A 19,100-nucleotide genomic window follows, 5' to 3' on the forward strand; every position below is an offset into this window, starting at 1 on the left:
TTTGATCCTATTGCCTACCCTTAGGTTAAAAAGTTGTCATGGAAACGCACGCGTTCCACTCAAAAGGCTTCTTCTGCTTGTTAGCCAACGCTAGATGGCACGCTTGTGCCGTTAGTGCTACGCTCGTTATCCCTGTTGTCCATGGATGGAGCTCTCTCTCTCTCTCTCTCTTTCGGATTTTATATTGGCGGTTGGCAAACAACTTTTAGTAGCATTACCGCCACCTACTGATATGGAGTGTGGATCACATGACATTTATCTATTTCCATATATATATATATATATATATATATATATATATATATATATACCTATACATACCTATACGTCAACACTCATCTATACGCCCATATATCTATTTATGCCTACACTTTTACATACTCCCTACTCATATACCCTCATTTATATACTTTATCTGTACTATATTCTATTATATAACCTACACCGTTTTAAATAATAAAAAATTTCCTGATAACATCTGTTTCCTGATTCTTTTTGCAATAAATCTACCATATCTAATTTCATTTTCATCCTACTAAGCTTTCTAATTAAATTATTTCTCTGAACCTGATACTTCCTACAATATATCATAACATGTTCTATTGTCTCATCTTCCCCACACTCACATTTCCCTGATTGATGTTTTCCTATCATATATAAGTTTTTATTTAATCCATTATGTCCAATTCTAAGTCTTGTTATAATGATCTCCTCTCTCCTACTTCTTTCTGTTCTTCTCATTTTCCCTATTTTCCTTTGTATTTTAAACAACCAACGTCCTTTTCTTTCTTCCTCCCATACCTTTTGCCATCTCTCTTCCATTTTTTGTTTTATAATACCCTTTACCTCTTTTACACTCATTCTTACATTAATATCAATCATTACTCTTTTTACACTCTGTTTTGCCATTCTATCTGCCATTTCATTTCCCTCAACTCCATAATGCGCTGGTACCCATATAAAATGAACTATAATCCCCATCATACTAATTCTATATAGTGTTTGTTCTATTTCTATTAATATATCTGGTCTACTTTCTGACTTACTATTTTGAATACTAACTAATGAAGAACTTGAATCTGAACATATAATTGACTTTAATGGTTTAACCTCTTCTATCCATTGAACTGCTAAAAGTACCGCAATCATTTCTCCAGTATATACTGATACTCCATCACTTACCCTTTTCCCCACTTTAATTTTAAATTGCGGTACAATCATACCTATCCCTATCCTATCATCTAAAGTTTTTGATGCATCAGTATATATATGTACATAATTATAATATTGATTTATATGCTCCTGTACAATATATTTATTCAAACTAAAATTATTTCTATTCTTCTTTTCTAATAATGATAAATCTACTTTTGCTTCAGGTATTATCCATGGTGGAACTGTATGTAATGGAATCGTTTGACTTATATCTACTTTATCTAAATATTTTTCCCTACTTTTATCATTTACTATTGTTCCATAACTTTTAATTTTTCCTTTTTCCCACCCTGTTTCTAACACTTTTACTGTTGGATTATCTTTTTTCTGACCTTGTAATTTTGACCAGTAGTTTAAGGCTAATTGTTCCCTTCTCATTTTTAGAGGCATTTCACCCATTTCCACCTGTATTGCTGCTATAGGAGATGTTTTAAAGGCCCCTGTACATATTCTTAAAGCCTGATATTGTATAGTATTTAACTTTTTTAGATTTGTATCTGCAGCTGAATTATACACTATACTCCCATAATCCAATACTGACCTAATTAAACCTGTATAAATAGCTTTCAATGACCTTCTATCAGCCCCCCACTCAGTACCAACTAAACATCTCATTATATTCAAAACCTTCCTACATTTTTCTATTATTTTCTTAATGTGTACACCCCAAGTCAATCTTTCATCCAACCATAACCCAAGAAATTAAAATTGCTTAACTCTTTCCAATTCCTGACCATATATTTTCAACTTAATTTCTCCATCCACTCTTTTCCTTGTAAAAAACATTATTTTAGTTTTTTCCACAGAAAACCTAAATCCCCATTTATATGACCACTTTTCAACCATTGAAATTGCTTCCTGTAGCTTCTTTACAATAAATTTTAAATTCCTTCCTCTTTTCCACATTGCTCCATCATCAGCAAACAGTGAACAACCCATTCCTCCTTCTGATTCCTTAAACATATCATTTACTATGACAGAAAATAATACTGGACTTATTATGCTTCCTTGTGGTGTCCCATTTTCTATAATAAAATTTTCAGAATATTCCTTCCCTATTCTCACTTGTATTTTTCTTCCTTCTAAAAATGTTTTAATCCATTTAAACATGCAACCACTTATACCCATTCTTCTTATTTTAACTAATAACCCTTCCCTCCACATCATATCATACGCTCTTTCAATATCAAAAAATACTGCTACTACACTCTCTTTATTTACTTGAGCCTTCCTAATTTCATGCTCTAGACATATTACTGGATCCATTGTACTCCTCCCTTTTCTAAATCCACTTTGAACCTTTGATAGAAGTCCTTTACTTTCTATATAATATAACAATCTTTCATTTATCATTCTCTCCATTATTTTACATATATTGGATGTTAAAGCTATTGGTCTATAATTTTCTGGTTTGGAGTCATCTTTCCCTGGCTTTCTAATTGGTATAACCACAGCTTCTTTCCAACTTTTTGGTATTTCTCCCTCCTCCCAAATTCGATTATACAATTCCAATAAAATGTTTTTAGAAAATTCACTTAAATTACTGATCATTACATAACAAATCTGATCTTTCCCTGGTGCTGTTAATTTATATTTTTTAAGTGCCCTATTTAATTCCATTATTGTAAATGACATATTCAATACATCATCCGATTCTACCATTTTTTCCAAAAGCTCCTTATTTTCCAGAATTGTTTTTTCTCGCCCTTTTTTCCCTTCTAAACTGATATTTTCAGAACTATGAATTTTAACCAACACTTTTGCTAACATCTCTGCCTTATCTTTATCTGTCACTGCTGCTATTTCTCCATTATTTAATACTGGATATGCAGTCACTCTTTTAATTCCTTTCATTCTTTTAATCATTGTCCATACCTTAGATATTTCTGTCTCCCTCCCTATTGAGTTACAAAAACTCCTCCAATAATCTCTTTTTATATTTTTAATAGTTCTTCTTACCATCGCCTGTAATTTTTTGTATTCATTCAAGTTCTGAAAGTTATGATTTTTTTTTAATACTTTAAACGCTTTATTTCGTTTCTTAATAGCTGCAGTACATTCTATTGTCCACCATGGTACCAACTTCCTTTCCTTTTTCCCGCCTTTTATCCTTATAGTTTGATGAGCCGCTTCTACTATAGCTTTACATATATTAAGATTCAAATCCTCAATACTACTATTTACATCCACTTTTCGTATTTTTAATTCACTATTATTCCTAAAAAGTTTCCAATTTGCAGATCTAAAACACCATTTTTCCATCTCATTCATACAATATTTCTCTATATGCATTTGAATTTCTATCATAATAGGGTAATGATCACTTCCTATAGTCGTTTCTTTAAGTACTTTCCATAAACTTTTACATGCTAAAGAATTTGACACTATCGTTAAATCAATGGCTGACTCTGTATTCTCTCTAAAATTAACTCTTGTTCCACTCCCATCATTTAATATTACCAAATTTTTAACATCCATTATTTCTTCAATTACTTCCCCATTCTGATCATTATGACTGCCCCATAATGAGTTATGCCCATTAAAGTCCCCACACCAAATCACTTTACCCTCTAAATACTTCCCAAATTCCTCCATTAACTCTAGAGATAGTTTTTTACATGGATTATAAAAATTTATTATTTTAATGTTCCCTTTTGTTGTCCAAATTTCAATAATAATGTATTCTAATTCTTTTCCTTTAGCTATTACTCTAAATTGAACTCCCTTTTTTATAAATATTATACATCCTCCTCCAGACCCTCCCTCTCTATCTCTTCTAACACTTTCATATCCTTTAATAACAAAATCTAAATTAGGTTTAAGCCAAGTTTCCTGAATACATATAATATCTAAATCTTTTTTAAATTCTTTAATAAATCCTTTAAACTCCTGTCCATTTGCAATCAAACTCCTGGCATTCCACTGCAGGATGTTCATTATGTTCTGTCTTCCTGTCCTCCTGTCTTCCCTTCTCCCCCCAACTTTTTATTTATGTGCTCCCAAGATATGTCCTTTATCCCAAAGAATTTCTCTGCTCCTTTCACTATTATTTTGATTTTTTCTGTTTTATATTTAACTTGCTCTGTACAGTTAATGACATATGCAATGAACAACATAATCTTCTCAGCTGTCAACCCTGTATCTGTTCTTATATGTCTTTGTTCTGATGTTGTATTCATCTCAGCTGTCACCACTGTATCTGTTCTCATTTGTCTTTGTTCTAATGTTGTATTTATTTGATTTTCCCCTGACACCTGTCTTGGCTTCTTCATTCTCTTTGCAGCTTCTGCATAGCTTATATTTTGAGCAACTTTAACTTGTTCTATTTCCACTGCTTTTCTTCTAACTTCGCAACCTCCATAAGTCACCCTGTGTTGCCCTCCACAGTTACAGCAAATATCCTTTTCATTTTTACACTCTTCATATCCATGCTCCCCTCCACACTTTGGACATCTTTGTTTCCCCTTACATGCTGCTGCTATGTGTCCATATCTCTGACACTTATAACATCTAAGCGGAGGAGAATTATATGGCCTAACAGGAAATACCATACATCCCACTCTGATCCTTTCCGGAAGAACTTCTCCTTGAAATTCTAACATTACTGACAGGCTTTCCACTCTCTTTCCTTCCACTGTTCTCATTAATCTTTTAATTTTGTTTATCTCATTTCCACTAATACTACGTCTGAACTTTTCTAGATCTTCTTCCACCGGTATTCCATAAATGACCCCTCTAGCTATTTTAGCTTCTCCCAAAATCTTTGTCTCATTCACCATTTTTTTGCAAATGTTCTGAACACTCAACACTTTGTTTTTCTGCTCTTCACTCCCAACAATAATCAAAAGATTCCCATCTCTCAGAATCTTAGCCATAATCACCTCACCAAACTTCTTTTTTAGTTCCCTAGATAAATTTAATGGACTTAGTTGAATACCCTCATCTTCTTTCCTGAATTTTATAATTATTTTGGTTTCCTCCCTGACAACCTTCTTACACACTATATTATTTTCGTCTGAGCTATTTCCTTCTAAACTTCGCTTACTACTTTGCATTCCCCTCATATTATCTTCCTTTGTCCTTCTTTCTTTTCCTGCCCTACCACTACCACATACTTGACTCCAATCTCCATTTTCCATTTCATCATCTCCCTCATCTTCACCCTGAGACGCCATACAATCCAGTCACAAATCAGTTTATGCCAACCGCCCTACCGCCACGTCTCTCCAAACCTCCAACTCCTCCGAACTACGATTTCGATTTCAAAATTCAAATCTACTCCACGTCCGCGCTTCCGCTCCAGCCGGAACTACCAACAGGCCCATGGATGGAGCTAGTTTAGCTTAGCTAATTTAAACTCTCCTGAGTGTGTCAGTGTTTCGTTTTGGGATTGTATAATGAAGTAGGGTACGGGTTGAACTGTTGCGTTTAAAACTCGTCGCATTGTTGGCTTCCAGCCCGAAACGGCGCACGGTTCAAGAGTGGGTACTTTGAAAATAAAGCCTGTTGGGAAAACATGAAGTAAGTGTAACGTAAACCCGGGATATAGCTGCGTGCCACCCGAAGAAACTCTCGTGCTCACCGGTTTTATCCACAGTTTGAATTTCCAGGTAAGTCCAGACGTTCCGGTGGGAGTTTGGGGATATTTTTTATTATCTTGGAAGTCATGGACATGGCAAGTCAGTTTTATAGTAGCGTTTATAAACTTGAAACGGGTTACCTGTGTTAACAAGGGGGTCTGTTTGACTCTGCTTTATTTGTTGATGTAGCCGAGCATGTTTTCCATTGTGCTGCTCGTCAGTAATGATGTGTTTAATTCTCTCGCATGTAAGAGCATTAAGTTTAAATCAGCCCGTCTGGAGTATGACAACAGGTGTTTGCTTAGTGTTACAGGTTTCCTACGTTAGTCACACATGGCTGCTCTTTATACCATGTAAATCCATATATGTACTACGGAGGCAAAACATCTTCCATGACGAGGGAAGTTACTGACCGGCGTTCACATGTTCAGTTTGTGTCCGAGTTCGTTTTAAAAGAAACGCTCCATAACTTCAGGCGTCCAGGCAAAAGTAGTGAAACGACCACCAAAATGTTGGCTTTACCCGATTTAAACCTGAAACATGTGGGATGATATATTAAATGGACTGCTCTGAACTGTTGCATTAATGCTCCACTCTTAAGATGGGAGCTACATGCATGTACTGAATACTGTGAAAAGATGTTTCATAAATGTTCACTTTTCCTAAAAGTCACGTTTCATTCAGTAATGGTTTCATTTAACTATCACCCCTTTTTTTTCGTGCTGTCACATCCTCATCTGGTATTTATGTTCCTGCCAAAATAAAAGTATATTCGTGCTTTTTCTAAGTGCCCAGAAGTGACCGCAGATGATATTTTCTCATTAATGGCCATGTTTGAATGATATAACCTATTATATCACTTCAACACTGACACGCTGTGATCAGCCTTCTTTTGTTTTTCTAGCTACATCTCTGTGTGTCACGTGGTAAAATAGTGTTCATATGTCCAAGAGATATACAATAACACAGCGCTAACCCATTTATTATGTATGTTCTATTGTTGCATATTTTCCATAATAAATCATTATCCCTAAAGCAGACTTGACAAACTGTGAAAGGAAAACAAAAATATTGAATATAGAAAATAGTAGGAGGATAAAAGTATTTACTCTTAAACACTTGAGCAACTTTTCGAAAAAATATGATTACTGTGTTTCTGCTTCTCTACACAAGCCTGTTTGTTTAGGTGATCTCAGTGGATTTTACAAGCAAAGAACACACTCAGCAGCTTGTGTTGGACACCGTTCAGTGGAGAATGGGTCCGAACGAGAACCTAATCCATGCTGCTCCTTTGGGAAACATAATTGTCTCGTATTCTAGATGAAGGACTTATAATCATTTGCTGAGCGGACTTGCTTCAATGCTCTCGTTTCTTTTCTTTTACAACAGTACAATGGATACCGGGGGATATAGAGATGATGCAGAAACCGAGAACATTTGGTACGTGATGCAGAAATCGGGAGATCTGGATCAGAGGACTAGAGATGGAGAGACTTGGAAGTTGGTGGAGGTTTTTCTTTCGGGAGGTGCACCGTGGGGGTTTACGCTCAGAGGGGGACTGGAACATCGGGAGCCACTGCTCATAACCAAGGTAAATGAATGAAATGAAAAGATGGTCGAGAATGAAGGGGTTGTGCGCAAGTTTGCTGGCTGCAGAGCAGGTTTTTGGACTTGTTTTGATCCATCTCTCAAACACTAGTGTATAAAACATTTCCTTCATGTGAAATTCCATTGCAACATTTGAAATATTGAATTTCATCATTTAAAATTTTAGGCTTACGAACATAAAAAAAATTAAAAAGATGCTGAAAGAATATCAGTCAGAAAAGGCCATTTTTATGTCGTTTAAAAATGACATCAATCCCTCCTTAATCTCCCCTAATGGGAAGATCCTCGTCAACCGTCACAGGACCTTCAAGAAGTTTTTTCATTTTGGTGATTCCGTTCATACGAACATGACATTTGGCAGTGACTGCAGAGAATATCTGAGACGTGAATTTTACAGGTTGCTCTAATCTAACTTGACTGACTGTTCTGACCTTTAAAACATTACAGCTAACTGTACAAGTCGCTGACTTAAAATAAAGAGATTAGAATAAAATATGGAAGAGTGTGGCCGATAAAAGACTTATTTCAATATGGCAAATACTCAACTCTCTGTCTTGTTCTGTGAGAACACTGATAGGAACCTGTTGTTTATAGCCATGCCAGTGGAACACAGAATCAGTCTGTGGCTTGTCTGGTCAGTTTGAAATTTACTGCCATACCTCGGCAGCTAAAGTGAGGATAGTCTTGGGATTTTATGGCGGCACTAGAAGAAATGTTGGAATGCAATTTACTCAGAAGGTGAAGGCTTTCATATATCCAAATGAAATGTGTGAACGTCTGCAAAATAAAGTGAAACCAAACTTGGTTTGACAGCAAAAATGAGATTTTTATTCGGTTCTCTGACTTCAGAGTACATTTTTGCAAAGTTAATCACAATTCCATAAGCCTCAGGTGTTTGTTAACATACTGCCTTGCAAAAAAATAATTTTAAAAGGTGAATGAGGTTAACATGCCAACTGAAAAGCAATCGCACTGGCAGGTTTGTGATCATTTAGCTAAACCTTGTCAAAGTATAGTCTCGGACAGCTGTTACTATGACAGTAGCCCACACTCGTTCCGTCCAAGTGTTTGGAAATGTAGTTCCTCTACAAAGAGAGCGGTCGCCGTCTCCTTTTAAGGGTTGTAATAGTTGTTTGACATGTGGTCAAAGCGTTCTGGTCATTTGGCACATTTTGGCTCAATGATCAGCCTTGTGTACGCCCACAGAACAAAAACGGAAAACAGAACATCCTCTGTGGCTTGTAATTCTTTTATGCCATGACTTTGTTAAGTAGGTCTTGTCAGCTACGATATGTATGCAGTTCCATTAAGAAGGAGAGTGCCTCTGAAATCCTGTAACCTCACCTCTCTGTTGACCGTGTAATGATTTACTACAAAAGACCTTGCGTGTTGAATTGACACAGGGAAATCGCAGCACCTGTTCGTCATGGGCTGCTTCTCTTCTTGAATTTTGTTAGTCATTTCTGTGCTGACAAAAAAAAAAGGGGTCCAAAGTTCATGACAGAGGGTCGAAACTCAACCATATGGGCTTGCGGAAATACACCTGGAACCAACCTGTTACCACGGGTTTCGCAAACAGTTTTGACCATTTTTAGTCGGGTAAGATCGAGTGGGAGGGTCATATTGCTTCACAGTAAAGGGTGAACCCACTGCCCAGACTGGCTGCAGTTCTTTGGTGGGATTGTTTTGTCACTGAGTGACAGATCTGTACTCCAAAAGTGGACCTTTTTTTTTATCAGATGGTAAGATGTTTGCTCCCTTTTTTTTTACTTTGTCTCTATATTCGTATTGAAACATTCCTTTGAAACATGGTTCTTCCACAGTCTCCCCATCTGGCACCTAAAGAGAAAATAAGTCACTGAGTAGACTTAACACTTGCCGCGTGTTGGTAGATCTCACCTGGACATTTCCTTTCTCACACTGTTGTGCTGAGTTGAATCTCAGTTCGAAGGGTAAGCTAGTGGTACCAGGAGCAGGGGAGGAAAGTTGGAGCTTTGTTTGATTTTTTTTTTTTCCAAATGTAGTGAATTATCCATGACAGCCTGAAGCCTGTTGGAATGGATGGCACGATGGGATGAATTAAGTGAGGTTGGTGATTTGTGCTCCTTTGGAACACAACTCAGGTTATGGCTATTGATGTAAGTAAACCTACTACGCTCTTCACTGTAGACCCACATCCCACTTTCTTGACAAAGAAAGTGTTTGAGGCCTCTTATTCCCATTGTTTGTCCGGCATAAATAAGCAGACATGGTCGTACACACAGTGGGAGCTGAGCTCTGCACTTTAAAACTGAGATAAACCTAATGCATGCTTTTCTTACTCTGTGTGTGTTGTTTTGAAATAGCCCATTTGTATCCTGCCTGAACTGACAGAAGTGTATGAGTGCAGGAGATTGAGCTTTTTCTATATATTTGACGTCAAACTCTGCATTCACAGTGGTTCTGTGAGGAACTCAGACATAAACAAGTTATACAATGAAGTAGATGTTAAAGTCATTTCTCTTTCTCACATCATGGTGTGCGACCGTATCACCCGGCAGAATCTTTTTAAGTCTCAAACGACTGCCTTCTGTTCAGCCACAGTACACCTTTTCAACCTTCCCCCTGGAAGATTTGAAAAGTGTCCTAAGATGGACTTGTGAAATCCAGTTTGAGTGTGAGCCGTGTGCCCACAGTTTACTTTTTCTTGGCACAAAGGTGAGCAGCATTAACAAGCCTTTCTCTCCCTTAATTAATATTTTTTTCTTGGCAGCGCTCTCGCAGCTGTATTCTCTGCATTTTTTTTTTTTTTAACGACTCACTGCAGGGAAATATAATAAAGAAAAACGGGCCCACAGTTTGATGACAGGTTCGGAGTATTGGTTGGGGAAAAAAAAAATCCTGGATCTAATTAAAATTCTTAAGATTCCACTCATAGCTCAGGTTATGCTCAAGGTCCTCATGGACTTAAAGTCCTTAGTCTCAATAAACTTAAATAATCTTGTTTTACACAAGCCATCTGGGCCTGCGGCTCATACACATGTTTCCTCTGCCAGGATCAAACTTTATATGGAAAAAATATTGCTGGCTCTTTAAGAACCAGTGCCAGACGCACAGCAGAAATGTCTCTGTTATTACACACAGTGATAAATCACCTGCAGGTAAACAGGTTTTACCAATTACTGAATCTTTTGTGTGGCAACGTTGTGGGCTAGATTTGACTGCCTTTAGGATTGCTCAACCTCCAGAGCAAAGATGATTCAGAGAGCACGGGACAGTCAAAGGATTCAAATCGGTGAGTTTGTTGAGGTACGGATATGTAGCAGTGCTTTGGGGTGGGGGGGGGCATTTCTCGGTTGGCCTGAGAAGAGGGAATTGGAGTGTGTGTCTTGTGTATCTTTGGGCAGCCATGGCTCAGCTGGCAGAGTGGTCATCTTTCAATTGGAAGGTCTGCAATTCAGTCACAAATGAGACACTGAACCCCACATTGCCCACAACATGTTCACCGGTTTTTGATGATACAGAAAAAAGCTCTGCACACTGTATATAGACTGCACATACATACATACATGGTAAGAGGTGTATTATCAGTGTCTTTGTGAATGTGTCAATGAGACAAAGCTGAAAAGGTGGAGCATTTATCATTCTTAGATTGAGCTCTTATACGATGTTATTGTAAAGGTTGATTTAAGAAACAGTGCTGTGCTACAGTAAAAAGAACAGTATCCAGATTTTAAGCTGAACTATATAAACTTCATGGTATTCCATGGTAGCCCGACTGATATAATGTCCGTTTAACATCAGCCAACTGACATTATCGGACAATTTTGACCTGTCACTGTCAAATGGGTAGCAGTGTATGTCAATGTGAAGTAGTTTCCTCTTGGAAGAGCATTGTCCAGTCAAAGGTATTTGGGTAGATCTCAAAATGGCTCGTCTAGCAGAGTGACCCTAACTCAATTGTTTACAGTCCTTTCACAGTATTCGGAGAATCAGACGGTGCCTCCACTCTAGCTTTCTAACTAGTTTGTAAAATTCATTGCCGGAAAGACAAACAGGTTCTTGGTTGATTTAACCATCAGAAAAATTGGGATCTGCATCAACTCCAAAATACAGTATCAGCTGGGTTCTACTTTACCTATTAACAGTAATGGCAGTTCTAGTAATATAGCACATTTTATGACACATACACTCAGTGTGCTGAACACTGAGAAACATATTATAGAAGTATTGGCAAAACGAGAGAAAATATTCATCACAGGCATACAGCACAACTGATACCTGGAATCTCAAGTGGTAGCGACAATAAAAACCCAAACCTGTCAAAAGATATCAAATACCGGGGCGGTCGGTGGCGTAGTGGGTTAAGCAGCCGCCCCATTTACAGAGGCTTAGTCGGGCCCCGGTTCGACTCTCGCACCGAGCGGCCCTTTGCTGCGTGTCTTCCCCATTTCTCTGCCCCCTGCTTCCTGTCTCTCTCACACTGTCCTATCATTAAAGGCATAAAAAGCCCAAACAAATACTTTAAAAAAATAATAATAATAATCAAATACCAAGATGCATAGAAAACTGTACCACTGCAATACAAATAGATAAATGCACACACAGTAATTCTTAGTACCACTAGAAAAATAAGTTGTTGTTGTTATGGACCTTATAGCAGCAGCAGACGGGCTGTTCTACAAAACAGGACAACAGCAACTGAAACATTATCGCCTAACTTCAACCTAATCTTCGGTAGAACCTGAGAATTAGATCCGAGTGTAATCAAGACCCTGTTATTGCAAAGGTCACATAAGAGACACGCAAACAGGCTTCATGCATATATTTTATCTCGGGTCTTAATGGGTCAATGACCAACTGAATTTATGTTTTTACTGGGATTTCAAAAGCAGGATCGGTATCATATTGATGACCAGTTAGCTTTTCAAAAATGTCCATTTAAAGTTCTGAATTTATTTTAGGAAAGAATAAGTGGAGTTAAATGTGATCAGGCACTCTGTAGGCGGCCTGGAGTATATTGCAGTTTTTGAAACTCAGTTGGACAGATGCATTTTTTTTCAAATCCAGAAGAGTAGTCAGAGATCAAAGTAACATGAATAGAAACAGTCGAACATCGATTTTCAAGCTACTTTGAAACCTCTGGAAGCTCAATTTTTATGACCAATACATCAAGTCAAAAATATAAAATATATAAAAAGACTCATGCACTTACGAACCCAAAGAGAATTATAATCAGACCGTTGTGTATTTTTCTTCTTCTCTGGTGTTTTAGCCGTTTCCAAGCTATTGTTTCGATTGACTTTGGGCAGCATTGCTGTTGTGACTCTCCTTGCCGCCATCGCTGTTATATTTAGCCGCAGCTCAAAGCCTGTGTTTGCAAAGGAGCTGTAATACGGCACTTCAAAATACAGGGTTGTCAGGGTTTTGTAAAGACTGCAAACATAGTTAAAGGATGAGCAAATGTAAGAATTGTTCTTTGATCTCTTTTTTAAACTTTCTACCTGACAGAGAATTGAATTCAGTCCTTTTGGGAAGTGAACTCAACTCCATTCGTGCCACTAAAAGTGTTAGTAACTGTACTGCAAATATGTAGGTTACAGTGTTGTACAGCAAAATGTTGCACAACCAAACCTGCACACATCTGTCTACAGCTGTAGAGGCCAATGTCACTGAACTTGAAACCCTGAAGGATGAACAAAGGGCAGCATCGGTTGAGTTTGCTTATGTGGTTGCTCGTGCCTTGTCAATCTACAAAGAATTAAGTCAGTGATGTGGGCAGGCAGTGCCTAAAACCGTACATGGGGTCAGTGCCCTGAAAGCATGCTGCACAGGACATCTGTCAGCAGAAAAGACACATTCTTCACCCTCATTGCCACCACATCCTTCCCTTCATGACCCACAGAAGGATATAAGGCTGTTGTTTAAAGGATAAGACCGGTTTTTTGACATTGGGCCCTTGATTTCACATTATAACATGATGTTCTACTCACCCCTGCTTGTTGTTGGTCATTTGGAGCTGTTCCGAAGATATTCGCGAGGCGTCTGGCTGCTCTCTTGAGATATTCGGCCATGAAACGGTTTCCTATGGGCAATGTTATACAGGCACAAACTATGCTGTTTATAATTTATTAATTACTCTACACTAGCACTGATAACGTGGAGGTGCGTCGCTTACTTAAAAAAATCCGGGTTACTAATTTTGAATTTTAGCCGAATGAATAAATAGGCAGCAGGTCTGTGGGCTGTCTGTGGCAGTAGCACGACGATGAAGAGAGTAACACCCACTTTACGACAAAAAAATCAAAATTACAATAACCCGGATTTTTTTAAGTAAGCGACGCACCTCCACGTTATCAGTGTTAGTGTAGAGTAATTAATAAATTATAAACAGCATAGTTTGTGCCTGTATAAGCTTGCCCATAGGAAACCGTTTCATGGCCGAATATCTGAAGAGAGCAGCCAGACGCCTCTCGAATATCTTCGGAACAGCTCCAAATGTTCAACAACAAGCAGGGGTGAGTAGAACATCATGTTATAATGTGAAATCAAGGGCCCAATGTCAAAAAACCGGTCTTATCCTTTAAGATAGTCCAGAGAAATGCATACACTTCTGGGCTGTCATTTGGTTTTTGAACTGACCGTTCGATCTTTTTGAGGCATATAAATGTATTTTCACTCTATCTTTACTTGTTCTCAGGAAGTAATGGTTTTGAACCTCATCCTGTGTCTGTTCAAGCCAAGCCTTTGGAGCCCCACCTGATTGTACTTTTAGTGTTTGTGCTGTTACACAGTTTAATCTAATCAACAGTGTTACCAAACCCTTTTTTTTTTTTTTTTTTTTTTTTTTTTTTTTTTTTTAAATTGGCTTCATTATGACAGTTTTAAACCAGCAATGAATCTGTTGAGCATTTATCGGCATGCCATACAGCCTCATTGTTGTCCACAATCTATGGACACAACAAATCAGCAAGCCGCACTTTTCCTCTGGGTGACATGTTTATTGGCATTACAATGAAAAACGGCTCTCTAGTTTATTTTCTGTGATTTCCACATAAACTGTTCTGTAATCGCATACAGAAATGCTCAATGTGTTTTCATTCCCAACAGAGACTATTTCTCTTGTTTTATCCGGTTTAAGTAGAGTTGGCCAAAAACTGCCACTACTCTCTGCCTCACCTCCGACACCTCTATCGAACACCACGTCTTAATCTTGCACAAGCTAAAACCACTCGTGTATCTTTGTGACGGATAACCAGTTTGGCTCAATGTTATCTGGTGCTCCTGCTCGGTTAAAAATTAGTCAAACTACTTAGCCTAGCTAAATTGTTTTCCACTTTGAGTGAAACTTGAGTGTTTGTGTCCATTTTAAGCATTGCAGCTCACGGTGCATGTATCGTGTTGTTTCTGCACAAAATACACTACCATATCGGGACTGGCCCAGGAAACCTGCCAGCCAGCATGAAACCCCCCCATCCACCCCGCTTTACCCTCCATTATAGAAAAATGAGAAGAAGCTACAGTATGATTGGTGCTATCTGGGGCTCCAGTTTTCTTTGCTGAGGATAAAGGCCATATAAGACATAATGTTCTATAAACCTACACATACTTTTCTAGATGAGTCATACAGCCCCCCCCCCCCCGGTCACAGGTTCAGAGGAGAACTGATAATCAGCTGCAGAGCTTGACTTTTGCGTGTTAATGTGCCAACCGCTGAGCAAGTTCTCGCTGCTTTTCTTTCCACACTGGGCTGTGCTGTCCTCCGCGTCTCATATCTGAGTCTCTGCGTCAGCGTGAGGACAGCTCTGACCTTAACGCGCTTTACTTCTAACACTTTAGAAATACCAAGCTGTGGCTACGCGCCTGTCAGTTTAATGTCTTCTATCTTCACGTCAGTGTCTTCGCCGGTGATATTCTAACACCAGCCGTTTATGAGTTCAGTGCACAGTACTCTTTTCATCGTACATCCCCTTCTGTTATTTCAGGTGTCTTCCCTCAAACAAACACAATACTGTTTATTTTTTTTTAATCATACCTCTGGTTTGGACAGCAGCTTTTTGAACTATTTTTGTTGCTTTTGATTCTGGTCTTTAGAAGCTGGCCTACCTGCTGGTTTCTGTTTTTATTTTTCTAGTTATAATACCCTCGGTTTAATAATTTAGCTCTCCTTAAGATATGATAACTGTGAGAGAGAGGTCATCTTTATGAATGTTTTGTTCATGATGAGTGTCACATGATTCGTCATTGAGGATGTGTAAGAGATACTGAAATGTTAGTTATAGTTTTGTTGATTTCATTTTTCTTTTTCAACAATTACACCAATAAGTAGGTGTTTTAGAAAAAAAAACGGGATAAGGTGTCAGTTGCAGCCCTATCTCAGACTGGGTGTTGCCATTCCAGTTCTAAGAAGATGGCCTGACAACTTTCAGTATATCAGTCTATCTTATTTATATATATTTATATATATATATATATCTTGTTTAAAATTCTAAACTATTGAAAGGCACTGATAAAAGGTTGCTGAATCTCTTTAATAACACAGAGGCTGGGAAGCGTCTTAAACACGAGAAGTCTCTTTGCAGTCATTTTAAATCTGTGTGACCTTTACAGAATTAGCTGGTTGCCATTTAAAGAGATACCTCTGCCGTTAATGTGGCATAATGGTTTGGCCCATTTTCCAGTGGTACACGTGCATTAAGATGCATAGAGTTTGATGTAAAGTATCTTTCAGATTTGCATGCTTTTTGCAATCATTCTGCAAATGTACTGTTGCAAGAAAAGCGTCCAATTTGCTATCTTTCTAAATGAATAAGATCTGTATCACCAGAAGGTTTTGAAATTCCAAAAGATAAAAAATATCAAGTTTTCTCTTTTTTTTAAAGGCCAACTTTCGCTGGAAACCACTTTTGTGTCACTCATTTTAAAATGTGGTAGGTCACAACAAGTCATATGAGTATGCGCCGCGCCAAAGTGTAATTCGATCTACTTGGGCTGCACTGGTCATTGAAGGGTCAACCCACTTAGAGACAGACAAATGACCGCGTGAGAGAAAGCGAAACTTTGATTCGTCACTCGGTCGTAAGCCTCGCCCATAGCCTTGTATGGCATGGCCACAGCTCCGCAGCTGCAATGGAGTCGTGTCTGTGACATGCAGATGGGACTGCAGATGGAAATTAGCTTCTAAACTACAATCTGGTGCAGGTCATCTCTTTACTTTGTAATTAATGTACTTTGCACATGGTCCCTGACTAAATAAAATAAAATGCGTGACCATTTATTTATTGAGGGAAAATATCTATAATTACATGATTGTGAATGGCAAAATCATGTGATTCATTGCTTTTTAATGTCTGATGTGTCACAGAAAATAAACAGTTTTGATGATTGGAGGAATTTTAGCCTGTTCTGCTGCACACAGCTTGAATTCTGGAATGTTGTTTGATTTATTATAATGAACTGTTCTATTGAAGTCCTTCCACAACACTTTTATTGGACTAAGATCAGGGTTTTGAATTGTCCATTCCGAAATATTTACTTTTTTCTTTTTTATTCATTCTTTGGTCAAGGGTCATGATCTTATGGCATCCTTCCATCTATGATGGAGCGCCATCCTGACCCAGATGCAGCAGAAAAGACCTAAACTATGACACTAGCACCACATTGTTTAGAGAGTAGGTTCAACGTTTCAGGGTTTTTTTCTGGTTATTTAGTTTAAGCAACAACTACAGTGGAGATCTTGGAAAGCGTTACTGCGATGTTGGTTGCCAACTCGGTAAATCAACCCAGATTTTTCTAACCTAGATATGTGCGCATTCAGATTAAACGGGCGGAGCTAGCATGAGCTTACCAATCAGACACAACTGCTGCAGCCAAAGCAGGAAGAAAAGCTGACAAAAATAGAAAATGATTGCCACCTAGGCAATTGTGTAAATTAATAAGCTTACCAATATTGTTGCTTAATTGAAGAGTGATAACGGTGTTGAATTTTCGCCAGTTGGTCACCTCTCTGGATCATCCATTATCAGTCTTTCTGACTGGTTTGATGATGTCCAAACTGCTGTTTATTAACTCTGACAAAATGGGGGTGTTGGTGTTTCTGGACGTCCAAAAATGAACTGAGCTTTGCTGCCTTCTAACAGCTTACTTTAGCCACTGCTAGCACGTTATATAACTCTGTGATGTTCCCGGGAGGGTTCCCTGAATGCCTATCGTACTGGTATTATTGAAACAAAAGGGGCATAGGAATTATTTTTGTAGAGAAAACAAAACATGAAGAGATACTGATTATTGCTTAAGGATTGCAGAAATGTTATGTGCCAAGGATTCTCACTTGCCGGCCTAGCTTAGCATCCTGAATATTGAAGAATCTCTTGTTTTGTTTATGTTCCAGGTTGAGGAGGGGAGCAAGGCAGCAGGTGTGAGTCTCCAGGTGGGAGACGAGCTTGTCAACATCAACGAGATTCCCCTGAGTGGCTTCAGACAGGAGGCAATCTGCCTCGTGAAAGGCTCCCACAAGAACCTCAGTATCGTGGTGAAAAGGTAGGTGCTCAGGGCCTAATTTCCCCTGCATATGTTAACGTCACCTCACTACAAGCCTAATGATTCACCATAGCAACATCTCCAACAAACCGAGGTGACAGAGGAGTGGAGACGAAGGCTCCCGGCCCAAGCAGCTGCCTGTGTGGTGTGTCTGTAAGCTGGTCTGTTCTTTCTGATTTCTAATTTGTCACTGCTGAGCTCTTTGTAGCTGGATGGTCCTGTTTTGCCAGGTTGAACTAGGTTGCTTGCAGCAGGACTTCCTGGTTTTGTGACACTTTTTGAAAGAAGGAAGAGAGGATGACCTCATTGTATTTGTTAGATCCCACGCAGGCAGGTGTTGGGACACACAAGGGGAAGTGATTATGCAAAAGATACCATGCCACTGAGGGTTTATTTTCCTTTTCTTTTATTCCAGTTCAGTTCACTGAATCAGTTAAGCTTAATTTATACCTCTTTTAACTGCCCTTGCGCTTGCGTTAATGACTTGAGACGTTTATGCTTCATTTTGCTTTGTCGGCGGTTGTCTGCGTCTTGCGTCACCGGCCATAAATTGACTTTTAGTCTTGTTCGCTCAATGATGAGGCCTTTTTGGTTTGTGTTGTTTTCTCTAATAGAGCCTTCACCCTCTTTCCACTTACCGTCTTTCCACTCAACCAAGGAAACTGTAAACTCTGGAGAAAGTGTAGAATTATATTCACAATTCTTGACTAAAGCCGGTTCTTGCAGTGTATTGACTCTTGTCTAATTGTTGAGGTTTCATATCTGGTTTAACTGATGAATCATTTGTCAACTGAGTCGCCCTTTCACAAATGGCCTTGAGTGTGCAACACTGGTCTCATTGTCTCCCTTTGCTGTCTGCATTTCTTTCTGCATTGTATCATATCATAGCGTAATCCCTGAACAAATCCTACCATACAAGGAAGTTCACTCACCATTTATCTCTCCACAAGGACGAAGCTGGGAGTCTCTCTTATTGTGTTTTATTCTCAATAGACGTGTTTATTTTAGAATCCAGAAACAATGATGATGTACTGTCAGTAAGAGTCTGTGTTCATCTCATGAGTTAGGATATTCTAAATTGCACTTGTGAACTTGTGCCTTTTTTCCCCTTAATGAAGCAAAAGGCTGATCTGCTTTTCCCTTTTTTTGTGTAGGCCACTCTGAACCCACATGAATGTT

At 38.5% G+C, this 19,100-nt stretch overlaps 1 protein-coding gene across 1 annotated transcript in view; it reads left to right on the plus strand.

Moving 5' to 3' along the window:
• The first annotated feature begins 73 nt into the window (after positions 1–73).
• Positions 74–19,100, plus strand: part of shroom2a (shroom family member 2a) — a 40,770-nt gene continuing 21,743 nt past the window's right edge. The window contains exons 1-4 of the mRNA XM_075484766.1: positions 74–137; positions 5,535–5,825; positions 7,185–7,386; positions 17,773–17,921. Coding sequence (XP_075340881.1) covers positions 7,189–7,386; positions 17,773–17,921 — 347 coding nt within the window. The 5' untranslated portion in view covers positions 74–137; positions 5,535–5,825; positions 7,185–7,188. The remainder of the gene's footprint in view (positions 138–5,534; positions 5,826–7,184; positions 7,387–17,772; positions 17,922–19,100) is intronic.

This window comes from Odontesthes bonariensis, chromosome 15 (genome assembly GCF_027942865.1).
Source record: "Odontesthes bonariensis isolate fOdoBon6 chromosome 15, fOdoBon6.hap1, whole genome shotgun sequence".
Taxonomy (NCBI): Eukaryota; Metazoa; Chordata; class Actinopteri; order Atheriniformes; family Atherinopsidae; genus Odontesthes; species Odontesthes bonariensis.